Here is a 14,849-nt window from a genome sequence, read left to right as displayed (position 1 = left end):
TGTGAGCCGCCAGACAAAATAAAACAGAGATCTACAGAAGAGGGAGAGAATAGATTTGTCCAACTCGTTAGTTCGCCTTTAGTTTAACCATTTCGAGATGGCCGATGAATAAGAGACATCAAATTCCCCCGTGATGTATAGCTGCGTTTGGGACTAAGAGCATAGCACCACATTTCCCCCGTGATGTATAGAGTTATGCGAGACGTAGAAATGAATTCGTAAGTTTGTTTCAAACTATTTGAAACTCTACTAACATATAGCACGTATCATAATATATAGTTTAGCAATATACTTTCCGTATGTGTAGATAGTAGAGCATGGAAGGGAGCCTGGTGAGGTAGAGTTTTATAAGATGACCCACACTCACCGAGATGGCAGCTTTGTCCGGGACGAGTCGAGAGATATAGTTGTATGTATTCATTTTTTATTTGATCATAATTATTTTATTAATTTTACTTCCTTTAAATTATTAATGTGACTGTTTATTTTTTTGAGAGAGATATAGGAAAGAGCTACAAATCTCATTTCAGAGCGCGTCGGAGAGTCATCATCATCCGACGCGGCCAGTCGCGTCGAGGCTCAGGTCTATGCAGAATTGATGGGCCCAGAACGTTATGGTCGGGTGAGGGGTTACGGTATCGGAGTTACCCCCACTCAGCTGTCTGCAGTGAGCCGATATACCCAAGATGCTAGACAAGGTACTAGCACTGCAGAGGTTTGTAGTTTGAAGACAGAGATGGCACAGATAAAGCAGTCATATGAGACAAGGATAGAGGAGATGAGGCAGAGTCATATGACTGATATGGCGGAGTTGAAGCAGAGCCAAGAGTTGAAGATACAATCTTTGCAGGATCAGCTTGACCATATTTCATCTTTTTTGCAGAGATTTGCTCCTCCGGTACATAACTAAATATATTTGAATATTTTATATAATTATAATGTATTCTTGTATGAGCGTGATGACTTCCGTATTTTTAGTTTCTAAAGTATTTTTTTTCTTGTAGGTTGCTGATACTTCATCTACTCGTAGAGATGATGATGCCGTCGACTCTTGATACATCGTAGTTTGTGTACTTACGATTTTGAGATGAATGTTTTTAGATTGTTTTAAATTTTTTTTTTGATACTTACCTCAATTTCCAAAATACGATTATGCCAGAGGCCTTTGCTTCCTTTTGACAAGGTAGAGGAGCAGGAAGACAGGAAGAAGGATGAGGCTAAGCCTGTCTCCTATTCATATTCCTTCTTCCACCTCATTTTCTCCCTTGCCAGCATGTACTCGGCTATGCTTCTTACTGGCTGGTCCACGTCCGTTGGTGAAAGTGGTAAGCTTGTTGATGTTGGGTGGCCCTCTGTGTGGGTCAGGATTGTGACTGGGTGGGCCACAGCAGCTCTCTACATCTGGTCTCTAATTGCTCCCATTCTCTTCCCAGATAGGGAGTTCTGACTCCCAAGTATGTAAAAGGATGCAATAATTATTTGGGACCCAAGTCCAGTATCATTGAGTCTGTACATGTCTCTGTACACAGCTCTCGATGCTGCATTTGTGGAGGAATCTGTATTATAGATGCAGGCTAAACTTATGTGTGATTCAAGAATGATAGAGATGTTGCTATAATGTTTGGAATTGTAACCATGGTGCTTCATAATTGAACAGTAAGATGGTCATCCTTTCTTGTGCATGATTCACTGGCAACATGCAAATATTTGCTGGGTAAACTTTGATTTCATTCTCTGAAACTTTAGATAATGGGAACAATTTGTATTGGGTAATCCTACTGTTTGCTCGGCCGGAAGGAAGGTATGCTTTCTTCTGCTTTACATGTTGGACTGGGAGCCGCAGTTATTGAAAATATTAGGCAGGCTTTTGGTACTAAAAAAACAGCGGCGGTTGTTGCAGTATGATCGGGTATAGATCTTGGAAAGGACTTTAATTAGTATGTTCTATATTGACTTGACAGGAACATGGTTTCAGGACAGGCAGTCCGGCTGGACGACTTGACTCCCACGATCTAGATGAGGTAACTGGAATACATCTTCTTCATGAAAGTAAACTGTAGATTTTGCTTTTCTTCCTCTTGTTCTTCTTCGATGGTTAGCAGGGCTACTTGTCATACATGAGAAACCTGATAGATCATTCTTGTGGTTCTATTTTGCTGGCCAGCAATCTTGATCGTTTGCATTTTACTTGATTGTGTGCTTTTGCTAATTTTTGTTCTGTATTCTTTCAATTCTTGCAGTCTTTGGAGCTGTGGAATGTGATAGAGAACCAAACCATGACGGTCCAGGCACACGAAGGTCTTATTGCAGCATTGGCACAGTCACAAGCCACAGGAATGGTGGCCTCTGCTAGCCATGACAAGTCTGTTAAGCTGTGGAAGTAAGAATGGGGGGTGTTGCAGTGGAAGTAAGCTGTGGAAGTAAGCCACAGGAATTTTTGGAAGCTACTTTGATGGTTTATGTATTCGTAGACTAAATGTTTTGTGTCATCTGTACTGAACTTCTTGTTCTATCTTACTAATCCCAGTGGTGTAGAAATGCATACCTTGTTATAATTAGTGTTGGAAGCAGTGGAACAGAGCTACTGCTGCACTGATTGTTGGTAAATCTTAGTTTTTAAGGTAACACGTGCTTGCTTTTCCATGTCTAGCCTCCATGATGGATGTGCTTCTTGGCAAACTATGTCTCTTCAACCAAATGATACTTTATATAATATATCTATGAACCATGTAATTTATGTTGATTTGGAGAAATAGTGCGATCTGATGACTAGTGTAATTTATGTAATTTATGTAATTTATGTTGATTCATGTATGAGGTTTAACTATGCTCGTGATGAAGTTGATTTGATTGGTAAGGATGTGGGTGGTGCAGAATTGACTGGGTATGGTAATCGAAGATATTCCTCTGTTCTGAAAGCAGCTAGAGATCGTGGGAGAAGTCACATTAGCTTCAAAGATTCTGACAATGATTCTCATATGATTTCCCCATCAGTCTGGAAATCTGGAGGCCCATATCATGTGGCTCGTAGGGCATACCAGGAAGATTCTGACGAGTGTTATGAGACAGTTTATGCTGCTCGTCTCAGTGACAGGACGAGGCCTATGCTGTTTGATGTGGATTTGAAGGTTCAAGCAAGTTATCAAGGTGAGCATGTTCCTCTGGTTTCTCTGATGAGCAGATTGAATGGCAAAGCAATTATAGGACACCCTGTTCAAATTGAAATACTCAAAGAAGAACTGATCCACTTGTTTCTAGAAATCTTTTTGGTCTGGATGAAAATACAGCATGCCCACCTGTCTGGAGGACTGCAACGAGTTCCTCGTTCTAACCCATCAGCCTTGGATGGTGAAGATGCTGGTGGTCTTCAATATAGAGACAGAGAAAGCAAACCTCAAGTTCACAACTACCAGAAGTTCGCAACCCATAGGTTTGATGTTTAACGACGCTTTATTGCGTCGCTCAAGTAGCATAAACCAACGCTTTTAAGCGTCGGCATAGTCCAAAACAAAATACGGTGGGAAGCGTGGGTTGAAGTACGCCGACGCTTTTAAGCGTCGGATTTGTATAAAATGAACGACGCTTAAAAGCGTCGGCATAGTCAAACACAAAATACGGTGGGAAGCGTGGGTTGAAGTACGCTGACGCTTTTAAACGTCGGGTTTGTATAAAATGAATGACGCTTAAAAGCGTCGGCATAGTCCAACACAAATACGGTGGGAAGCGTCGGTTCAAGTACGCCGACGCTTTTATGCGTCGGGTTTGTATAAAATGAACGACGCTTAAAAGCGTCGGCATAGAGCGACGACGCTTTTTTGACGCGTCGGGTTAAACCCGACCCACGCCCACCTGCCCGACGTCTGACCCACGCTTTGCGATGCGTGGCTGGAAATTCGCCGACGCTTAAAAGCGTCGGGAGAGACCAAAAAAAGTGCCGGGAGATATCCTTTCTTTTGTAGTGAACTGATGAGAGACCCAAGACAAACTAGTGCATAGTTGGTTTAACCCGTAGATTTCAGCTTAAACCAAATCTGATCAATCAGCTACATGTGTTAGACTTGAGCTAAATCTGAGATCCAAAATTTGAGTTGGAAAAAGGTCAAGCTGCATCTAACTCGATCCAAGATGGGGTCAGATGGATGACATGCTCCTACCCTTTAAATGGTGGGAGCCCAATTCAAACCAGAGAGTCCATATGAACCATTGTTTGCTCAATGTGACTGTGGGCTTCTTTTCTTTTCTTTCGTTTTTCCGGGAATAACTACCGGAAAGGTTCATACGTACCTAAACATGTGACCATGCCTACCGATCAAGCTTTTCATCTCATCAATGGAAACACAGCCAGAACAAAATAAGCTAAACGAAATGGAACCCAATTAAAGCATTCTTTTATAGAAACACAGCTTAAACTCTTCCAAGCATTGTAAAGAGAGGATAAGCAAATTACCAAAAACCTTTTACTCACCTCTCCAGTGAAAAGAACACCATGCTTTCAAGCAACGGGTATAATGGTAACCTACTCAAAAGGCAGATTGACACTTTCCACCATCGCCCATGAAGTCCAGGTTCAGTGCAAAGGCTCGTTTTCTTAGGTTTCTTGTGATTGCTCGCCTCTCTCTCTCTCTCTCTCTCTCTCTCTCTCTCTCTGTGTGTGTGTGTGTGTGTGTGTGTGTGTCATCTATCAGGCTTCTCGTGATCGTGTGTGTGTGTGTGTGTGTGTCATCTATCAGGCTTCTCGTGATCGCTTCTCTTTTTACAAGATGCGAATATCCCTGGGCGGTGAGAGAACCATGTCACCATGCAATTCTGCATCCACCATATGGATATGATGAAGAGCTAAGGATACATGGCCCTTGTACTTCCACACGTGAAACCTTTTGCATCAATCTGAAGTATATTAATCTAACTTTATGTAATTATTGTTAAGTGCAAGTTGGTACTTACATGACTAATAGCATTACTCTTGTCGTTATCAGTCCTTTAATTTTCTTAAAAAATAATCCTGGTTAACATATCCATTTTTCACCTCTAAAACAATAAGAACAATTATACTTAGGCATGATATCAGGCGACCGTATCTATAGAGATATTCACAATTTGCTCTTGTTTTATGGTAATTAATACAAATTTGTAGATAGTGTATAAAATATTTTGCTTTGAAGGAAAAAACCAGTTGAAACATAGTCCACTCTTTGCTCGAAAGGAAATACACCACTCATTTTGTGTTGTTTGTTTCCGTATTCTTCTGGAGAAAACAAATAAGAAGCCCCTAATCCATTGTATTGAAAACAAATAAGAAGCCCCTAATCCATTGTATTAAATATTAAAAGGCTACAAGCCATGCTGTTGCTATCCATTTGCAAGCCATTCTTATGGTTCAGCGAAGGGGTTCGTGATCTCGTAATTAAGTTGAGAAGATGTAGTGGTGCACATCGGCTAACACCAGGTCATGACATCAAATTTCACGTGCATGCGAAATGCTGCATGCAATCTGCCAAAAGGTTAAGGCCTATTAATTGTTCCATGGGCGTGTGATCATAGCCATTCACAAAGCGAGTCGCCAATGGTTCTTTCTATTAAACATCATCTGTATAATTATCATGACCTTCAAAAAACTAATGTTCTTTTCATAGACCTTCACGAAAAATCTAGGATTTTCAGGTGTTTTCTTTTTGAATTTGATCACGCGATGGAGGGAGGCTGTGGTCCACAAGAACGTACTTAAAATGAAAAGGTGACTACTATAAATAAGGTTCCAGAGGGTGGCCTTCTTCCCTCACATTGAAACCAAGGTTGATCTCATGTCTTGATTAGTAGAGCTAGATTCCTTTGCTATCCTATCCTACAAACTCAAATTGGTTCTCCGATTCTCTCAGGTTTCCTTGTTGCTGGCATCTGAGTATCCTTAAATCATTTTCTTGGCTCAAAGTCATTTGTCTGCCATGGCACTAAATGGAGGAGGAACGCTCATTGCTTCCTACACAAGGAAAAGCTTTGACAAGCCTCAGAAGCCCCGGAGGATCTCGATGGAGGGGCTTCAGAGGGCGATCTCTGACCTCTCCTTTGAGCTAAGCAAAGAGGGAATAGACACCAAGCTTCCACCCATCTCTGAAGTGGAAGATGCCAAGTGCGAGTGCTGCGGCATGTCCGAGGAGTGCACTCCTGAGTACATCCGCCGTGTCCGAGAGAAGTTCTCCGGCAAGTGGATATGTGGGCTGTGCTCGGAGGCCGTGAAGGAGGAGGTGGAAAAGAATGGGGGGAGGCTAGATGAAGCTCTCAACACCCACATGAGTGTGTGTGTGAGGTTCAACAGAATTGGAAGGACGCATCCCGTTCTCTTCCAGGCCGAGGCGATGAGGGAAATCCTGAGGAAATCGAGGTTGGATGGAACAGGGGCCACGGCCAAGTCTAGGAGCCCTACGGAAAGGGGGAGCGTGAAGAGGGGCGGCATCACAAGGAGCTCGAGCTGCATTCCGGCTATAACAAAGTAGATCAACGAGCGAGCAATCACTAATTAAACTCCTGGCCTGTTTGCCCTTTGTTTCCTTTGGGATCAAGTGGTTAATTAGAGAGGGGGGAGGGAGTAGAGTTCATGCTGGGTGCATGGACTCCGTAAGTGTTTTTCTGCTTCATCCATCTTTCTCATAGAACATATAGATGGCTTATCTTTTTGGGTCATTAGGGTTTTGGTTTGGTGGGCAGCGCATGTGTTCATACCCAAGGGTTTTTTTGTTGGGGGAGGCATATACTTCTCCCTTTGGAACATTTAATTGTGTTGTGGGAGATTTCTCCGTCATTGCAACCCTTAATCCATTCTACGTATATCGTCCTTCAGATGCGGCCTTGGGCTGTAGCCTCTCTCATTGTATATTTCTCTCCATGGGTGCTGCTCTTGTGCATGGGGAACTTTCTTCCACCCGTCTTTCCCAGGAGAAATTATTAGATGGTCTGGGTTCAGGAGACCAGTCCAAATCCTGAGGCATGTGTGTGGTGGAGGAAAGGATGAAATCTCACCTTTGTTTTGATCTCGTATAGTTTAAATACAAGGGAAAGTAATATGGCCAGTGACTTTTAGGAACGGTCAGCGTTCCTCCATGTCATTGCCTCATGCAGTAAAAAGTTTAGTACGTGCGTGACTGCAGGAAGGCTTATTTCATGGCTTGGGGAAATGGGAGGTGGCTTTGTAGTATGTGAAGCTTTTTTTTTTTTTTGCTCAAAAAAAAAAGTAAATGCAGTTTTTGTTGCATATTGAGCTCGCTCGCTCTCTCTCTCTCTCTCTCTCTCTGTGTGCGTGTGTGTGTGTGTGTCTGTGTGTGTGCGTGCATAAAAAAAAAAGAGCCCCTCACAAGAACATGTTAGCCTTGGGTCTTGCCACAAGACAACTGTTAGCATTTGGTACTTTTGGGAACGAAGAAATTTAAGCCTAAAGATGTAACGGCAGCATTAGATAACAACAGAGCGTGATGAAGCTTTAATCCAGAGTGGAACTGGCTGGTAAAGAATAAAGTGAACTAGTACATCGTGCATTGAGAGGAGCAATATGTCACTGGATTTAGGACTATCCAAATGATTATGTATGTATGTATGCATGTACGAACGAACGTACGTACATATGGAAGGTGACAGCCACCAAATTTGATAAGCTAAGCGAAATTCACAATTGTGAGAAAAACAAGGGCCTGTAGTGCCAGTAAGGTCTAAATAATTAACATCTCACAAAGCTAGAGAAGTATGGATTAATATCAGGTTTTTACAAGTGAGAAGGTAATAGAGGTAAATCTTTATTGGTATTGCATAAAACCATTCATCATAGACTAAGTAGACTCCTTAGCAACAATTTGATTAATATTCTTTTTGTTGGTCACATCTCCCTGTGGCCCAGATAATAGTATCTCTTTGAATGAATTTTGTTGGGGTGGGGGAGGATTATGTATTCCTTTGAATGAACTTTGTGGGGGAAAATATTTATTCTGCAGTTCCAATCCTATCATAAAACATGTGTAACCTACCTATTAATTGCTCTTCTCATTAAACTTCTAACCTATCATTTCCATTTTCATTGGACAATCCATTGGTATTCCTTCTTCTTCCATCAGCTCCTAATGGGCATCCTTTTCTTTTCTCGGTCATTATTATTAAAGTTTAAAATCAAACTCTATTCATTGCGCCAGTGCTATCCCAACCATATGAGTGGAATATTTGTTCCAAATGGCAAAGCATTGGATCAATTCACATTCCCACTCCCTCCCTCCCTTCTTTTAATACTTGCACTAATTTCAATTATCAGTCAACTCATGTTATTAGAGATTTTGTTTTGACATTTATAGAATAACACGTAAAAGAAGAGAAGCTTAGCTGTATTAATGTTCGCCGGTGATTGACTGCAGCGGATCCAAGCCAGATCTTGGGGAGGGGATGTTGGATACAAGGCCTTCACCTCTCCGGCTGTTTCCTTCTATAAATCAAAAAAAAAAAAAAAAAAAAAGGTACCAATGGGTCGGAAAGAGAAAGCTATTTAGAGTCCTTTAAAAATTATTATTTTTTAACTTTTTTTTAGATATGTTCATACTAGAGCAGTATAAATCATCCATTTAAAAAAAAAATAAAATAGTGCCATAGAATATTATAACTGTATCTTCTTGGATGAGCCCTGGGGTCTTTCAATTGGGTAGTACTGTAAATCATAAATAAAATAAATTAGTTATATCGATGTAGGGAATCATATAATCTGAGTCCTTAATTGATTCGGCCTAAATTCTTGATAAATAAGTCTTGATATATATAATGTATACCATATCATACCTTTTTTGTGGTATAATTAATTCATTGATTTAGAGGACACATGCAATAGTGCAAGGGTGGCTGTGATCTATATTTAATTAATTTATTTCTATTATTTATATAATTCTATAAACAATTTCTAAATTAATATATCCCTTCAACAAGAGCAGGAAATGTAATTAGGACCTGGGTTTGATGAATGACGCATTGGCGTAACTTGTCTCGGTACCTGGTTTGCCGAGAGTAGTGCAGATTTAGGATTAAATTCCGATACGTGGGAAATAAACCCTTCTCTCCGTTACCGCTGACGGGCGCTGGTCCAATAATGGCCTCGCAGCACGCCTCCTCCGTGTGCCTCGCCGTCCGCGCGATCACCTCCCCCTGTTTTCCGACCCCTCCGCTCCCCTGATTCCCTCCTTCGCCGGCGGGAAGGAGGCGGTAGGGTTTCCTTCGACGTATGAGAAGAATTCTTGATGCTGCCGCTCTCATCTTCTGTCGCTTGATCCGCCGGTTTCCGAGCATCGATCCAACGGAACGAGTGTTTCGCTTCAGAGAGGTATGCTTCTTGAAGTTTTTCCAAGAATTTCGCGGTATATGCGGTTGTTTTATGTTCGCTCTGGCATTATGCCGAACAGTTGTCTTTCGTTCTACCCAGCTTTCTTGTATGTCTTCTTGCTCGCTAGAAGTTTGTTTATTTTAAGGAAAAAAGCTAGAGATCACCAGCTGTTGATCACGGCTCGGTTTACCGGGGGATGTAGAAGTCTGTGATTGGCTGAGCAGCAGGAGGGCCCGACTGATACCACCAACCGCGGTGTACGGCACCGTTCCCCGACTTCCACATCCCCGGTGAAGTGAGCGGTGATCATTAGCGGGTGACCCGTGGCAGCACTCTTATTTTAATTCGTTCGTTGTTTCGTTCTATATAGCGGGTGTTCTTGAGCATTTTCCTTTTTGGAAATCTCCTTGCCTGTTCAAAATCAATTTCTTTCTTGTTTAAAATGGTTGAACATGTCGAGTACTTACATAGATCTTCTTTCCTATCAAAAGTTGGTTTTTTTAAGTTCTACAAATTTTCTGGAATATATTGAGTATTCTGTTCTGCATAGCTTTCTTGGAAATCTTCTTACCTGCAAAAAGTTGATTTTTTTTCCTTCAAATTCAAGATTCTGGAATACATTGAGTACTTGGTTTGCTTTGCTTTCTTGGAAATCTTCTTGGGACAGTACAAGCTGATTTTTTCCCCTTTTAATTTAAAATGGGCACATTGTGTATTATTTTTATCTATTTTATAACTTTCAGAAGTATTTGATGATTTCCTATCTGGAGGTGAATGGCCTATAGTACCCTCTTTCAGGTGAGGTATTGCAGAGGGTTTGGGATGGATTTGGTAGATTATTTGGGTAGAAAGATAAGGCTCCAATCTACAGAGGGAGGGTTTGTATGCAAATTTCTTTCTATAGTTGCTTCATGGTTGATTGATGACTGCATATGGAAATCAGATGAACCAACCACTTATTCTGAAATTGATCAACCCTATCTTTCTTGAGCTATGTAGTTATAATTTTTGAAATTCTTGAAATTTAAATACCAAGAGAGCTTGGGCCATGTGATCATAATGTACATAGATGTCTGGTTTTCAGAATCAATTTGACTGTCTAGTGCTTGCATCAGATCTCAGTTTAGTTATAAATAAGGAGTTTCACGGATAGTATGTGATGTGATCTTATTATTTGATGCACCATGATGTTTGTCTAGTTCATTTTGTGTTTTTGAAATCTATTGTGGTGCTGTTTCTAAGAGGACGGAATGCTAATTCATGGAGTACTGGAAACAATTTTAGGTGTATCGGGAGGAACTCAGCTTGGTCGAATGCTGTACCAAGCAGCAAGTCAAATGTCAGTCAAAGTAGTGACTGTAGATCTCCTCAAAAACTGTCCAGCCAATGCAATATCCTATAACATTTTGTTGGGAGTTTTGATGATGGTGAATCAGTTTGTGAATTTGCAAAAAGGTGGGTTTCTCCTGAATATGTTGAATAGGTCTTGGTATCTTTTGAACTTCATTTTAGTTTATTGCACCTTTATATCTTTTCCATTAGATAGATGCTTTTAAGGCATTTCTCTTTTGCTTATAGGTGCAGGTTGTTGACTGTAGAGACTGAGCACATTGATGTTGTTACACTTGAGAAGCTTGGGCAACAAGGGATACATTGCCAACTTAAGGCTTCTACAGTAAGGATAATCCAAGTAATTCTTGCTTTCTATGTGGTTGTCTATTTTTACAAAGTAATAGTTACTTTCTATTTTGACCATGATACAAGTCTAGCCAGCATGCACTGGCATACATGTGTTTAGAAACCAGTTTCTTTCGCGCCTCTATTATAGGGCTAAGTATGAATTTGGACCTACACTGTAGGGCCAAATGTGATTTCAAGCCTTATCACGAGGTTGATCATGACCATAGTCATCACGAGGTTGATCATGACCATAGTCACAAAGATTAAGAGTGGGCTGTTTTCTTTATACACACATATATATTAGGAGTTTCATGAATTTGTTGGTTGCTTAATAGTTCTATTGAATCTAGCTATTTCAATCTTGTTTTGAAAAATTATTTGCTTCAATTATGTGATTATGCATGAGCTAGGAATGGAACTTTTATCTTTATTTTTTTTTCAAATTACTTTCTTTATGAACTCATGGAAATGTGTATACTTATCTAAGTAGTTTCAATGTGTGCTTGATCCAGCTAGGGGTGTTAGAGGTATCTTACTAGGTTGTTAGCTCATTGCTTTATTTTATTGTCATTTTTTAGGTGCTGAGGAGTAGTGCAGACTGGGTTATGAGCTTTGCGCTGGAGAATATAGGGTTCAATTTTGGTTTCCTTATTTGGACTTTCATTATGAATTGAAAAAATTTGCATATGGTCAAGTGGTAATTTGGAGATAGTGTTGATGGAGATTTTAACTTGGATATTTTTGAAATTATTGAATGTACTGTTAAAGTTATTATGTTAGGGTTTGTGGATGCTCTAAAATTTACCACTGTCTATTTATTTGTAGCAATTTTTCTTGGAGAATCTATTTTGAACTTGAGAACTGCAGGCAGGCCTTGCAAGTCTTCTGGGGTTAAGCCCTATGAGATATGCAGCTATTTGTCACATGCCTAGCTCGTGCCGCTGGGTTGGGGTACGGCGGTCACCTTGTACATAGAATTATCACCTTATATGTGCATGACTATATGTATTGATGGTAAGCATATATATCATGTTGTATGATTTATCCATAACAAGAATGATTCTTTTCTTTTTTTGGTTTAAGAGATTCATTCTCCATCCCCAGTTTAACTCGAGAACAAGAACAAGGTTTTCATGTTAAAAATTTTCGATCTTTGAGCATACATTGTGTGTATTTGTCAACACAGTATACTCTTTCCTGTACAGTAAGATGCATGTTAGTACGTATCAAAAGTTTGTCTTTATGTTGGGTGGTGTTTGAATTCCTAAATGAATCAATCGTAGTTGTTATTATCAAGAAAAACAATTTGTCAATAGCAGCTTATTGTTGAATTTTGAATTCAATTACCTCTAGATGTCAGTTAAATAGTTCTATATTCTCAACCCTTGATGTAAACTTTAATTTGCATATATCATAGTGAAGATCTGACAAACTTTAAATTTTCCGTTTTCATTTTCAAAAGGGTTGTCATCAGATAGAGTACAAAGGAATCCATATTCTTGTGGGTGACTAAATGGCTGATTTCCTATCCAAGGACGGGGCAGCCCTCTCTTTTAAAGCCTTTATTCCATTATAGCAGACCCCCATTCAAACCGTTATGATAGCCATTATTTTCCTCGAAAGGTACTATTTCAATTTTTTAATATTAAAATAATCACTGATGACCATTATAAAATAACTGAAAATAATAGGAAATAACCGAAAAATAATGGTGTTACTTTTTGATAAAAAATATTATTTTCAGGCTAGTATTCCTATTAGGAAAATTGATGTTGAAAGTTTGAATTTAAAAAGGAATAGTTCTTTGCTTAGAGCAATGGAAAAAATGATAATAATGGCTTTTATTTTTGTTATTTGTGTCAGTAGGCCATTATCCTTTCCCCTGTTATTATGTATAATAACTTAACCGAGGAGACCCAGAATTGTTATAATGGCCACTATAGCATTATAATGGCCATTTTTTGAACCTTGTTCTTGTCCCCCCTTGTGCGGGAAGTTACCGATGACCTGGCCAAGTTATGCATTGTGGCATTTGAAAATAAATCTTGGTGAATAAATAGACTGACAGCATAATTTAGCAAAAAGTAAAAAACAAAAATGCATAGTATCTTGTTAAGAAATATTGTCCTGACCTAGTTGTCCCACTACTGGATCTGATATACATACATATACACATTCGTTCATGTATTTACGTGTGTATATAAATTTTATTGTTTATTGTACAGCTATAATTAATCTTTTTATTCGTTGTTTGATTTAATGTAGCAAAGCAGTTATTAATGCTTGTTTGATATATCGATGCCACAAGGTATCCCAGTTGCAACTGTTGCAATACGAAATGCTGCAAATGCAGCTTTACTAGCGGTTAGGATCCTGGCATCTGGCATGCTGATTTGTGGGACAGATTGGATTCTTCACCTCCCAGATTCCCTTTGAACTTAATTTGGTCAATACTGATTCATTCTTTTGCAAAATGATTGCTTAATATCTGTATTTCGACAGGGTAGTCACTTACCAAGAGGACATGAAGGACGCTGTACTAAAAAAAAGGCAGAAAAGCTTGAGGGGGGGGGGGAGGTTGGGAGAGATATTTGAATATTGCTTATTCCTGGTATAAGTTAGCTTGCATATACATTTACCTGGCTTTTGCATGTTTAAAAAAAGGCAGAAAAGCGTGTGGGGGGAGGTTGGGATAGATATTTGAATATTGCTTATTGCTGGTATAAGTTAGCTTGCATATTCATTTACCTGGCTTCCGCATGTTTATTTTTATCAGTTGGATTACCGATTTCTCATTTGTATCTTATGCAGGCGAGTTCGTAATTTATTTTTATCACGGGTCAAGGATTTTTTTTTTTTTTTTAACCACAACCAATCGACAATGGGGACATGGAGTTCCAAGACTAAGACTTCACACAATTTTTCTGCGAACCTACAAAGCACGAGGTGAGTTAATTGGAGCATTTTGTTCAGAGGAGAAAACAGATTTCCTTTGAAAGAGTGGTTTTTATGTGATATACTGGGGAGATTTCAGGCTTGAGATTTGTTGGTGCATTTTGATTGTTGAATGACACCTCCAAAATTTTATTTTTCTCATTTGATATCTATAACTCATTTTCATGAGGACGAACATCGAATTTGGTCTTGTTTTGAGTTATGAACTTAGCCCCCTGTGTAATAGAGTCAGGCTGTACATTACACAGCGCGTGATCGCATCATCATGAGCAGAACCAGAATCTTTTTATCATTTTGCAATAAGTAGTAAGCATTTTCCCTTTTGGAGTATGTTTCTTTTGTGCTCTAGAATTTCATTATTCACAATGAGACTGGAGTAAGCATGGTTTGAGAACAGTCAGTCTGTTGCTATCCTGATAGTATGGGTTGCTGGCATCAGATTATGTGCAGACTTCAAAATTCATGAGATATTAAGCTGGTTAAGAGCAGATTGTAAATTGTATCGGACTTTCCTGTGCCATATACCTTCATCCTGAATTGGTTTTCAAGGTCAGGTTTTCATTGGATTTATGTTAGATTGATATGTAGCTTGGAGCCTGTGGCTGTAGCTTTTCTCCTGATGGAAAAAGAGGGCATAATGCACCAAATTTACAGTAGAGTGGGGGAAGCAGAAAGAGGAAAATCAGGAAGCAGAAAGAGGGTAACAAAGGATTGAAAGAACGCCTCTGCAACACCGAGCCCAATTCCCAAATTATACATTCACTAACACTGCCACTTTGCTAGCAGTAACAACAGATTCAATCCAAGAGATCCAAAGACCCAAGATTACTTCTTTCCCAAAGTGAACAGAAAATTTCACTTAAATTTATCATGAGCC

At 39.6% G+C, this 14,849-nt stretch overlaps 2 protein-coding genes and 1 long non-coding RNA gene across 15 annotated transcripts; all 3 read left to right on the top strand.

Annotated features, from left to right (window-relative positions):
* Positions 1-171: 171 nt before the first annotated feature.
* LOC149751579 (uncharacterized) lies at positions 172-1,152 on the top strand. The gene is made up of 4 exons (XM_089926795.1): positions 172-218; positions 308-409; positions 506-898; positions 1,005-1,152. Exons 2-4 carry the CDS (start codon positions 353-355, stop codon positions 1,053-1,055), a joined length of 501 nt encoding a protein of 166 aa, XP_089782921.1. The 5' UTR covers positions 172-218; positions 308-352; the 3' UTR covers positions 1,056-1,152.
* Positions 1,153-1,442: 290 nt separating this feature from the next.
* On the top strand, positions 1,443-2,643 carry LOC149751578 (uncharacterized). Its single transcript, XR_016398151.1, has 2 exons — positions 1,443-2,021; positions 2,241-2,643. It is a non-coding gene; the product is annotated as an uncharacterized LOC149751578 (long non-coding RNA).
* Positions 2,644-5,784: 3,141 nt separating this feature from the next.
* LOC103710241 (uncharacterized) lies at positions 5,785-14,302 on the top strand. Of its 13 annotated transcripts, none has more exons than XM_089926665.1 (5): positions 5,785-9,337; positions 10,622-10,792; positions 10,922-11,012; positions 13,520-13,628; positions 13,829-14,302. In XM_089926665.1, the coding sequence occupies exon 1, from the start codon at positions 5,943-5,945 to the stop codon at positions 6,489-6,491; it is 549 nt and encodes a 182-aa protein (XP_089782791.1). In that variant the 5' UTR covers positions 5,785-5,942; the 3' UTR covers positions 6,492-9,337; positions 10,622-10,792; positions 10,922-11,012; positions 13,520-13,628; positions 13,829-14,302. The 13 variants fall into 13 exon arrangements, 12 of the variants coding, with proteins under 12 accessions (XP_089782791.1, XP_089782786.1, XP_089782785.1 ...); XM_089926660.1 differs by having other exon boundaries at positions 10,916-11,012; XM_089926659.1 differs by lacking the exon at positions 13,520-13,628 and adding an exon at positions 11,885-12,031 and having other exon boundaries at positions 10,916-11,012.
* Positions 14,303-14,849: the final 547 nt, after the last annotated feature.

The sequence above is a fragment of the Phoenix dactylifera genome, chromosome 12 (genome assembly GCF_051530095.1).
Source record: "Phoenix dactylifera cultivar Ajwa chromosome 12, Ajwa_hap1_PhDact_Kaust_v1.1, whole genome shotgun sequence".
NCBI classification, from domain to species: Eukaryota; Viridiplantae; Streptophyta; class Magnoliopsida; order Arecales; family Arecaceae; genus Phoenix; species Phoenix dactylifera.
The sequence above is the reverse complement of the archived record's forward strand: the minus strand, read 5'-3'. Positions and strand labels throughout refer to the sequence as shown.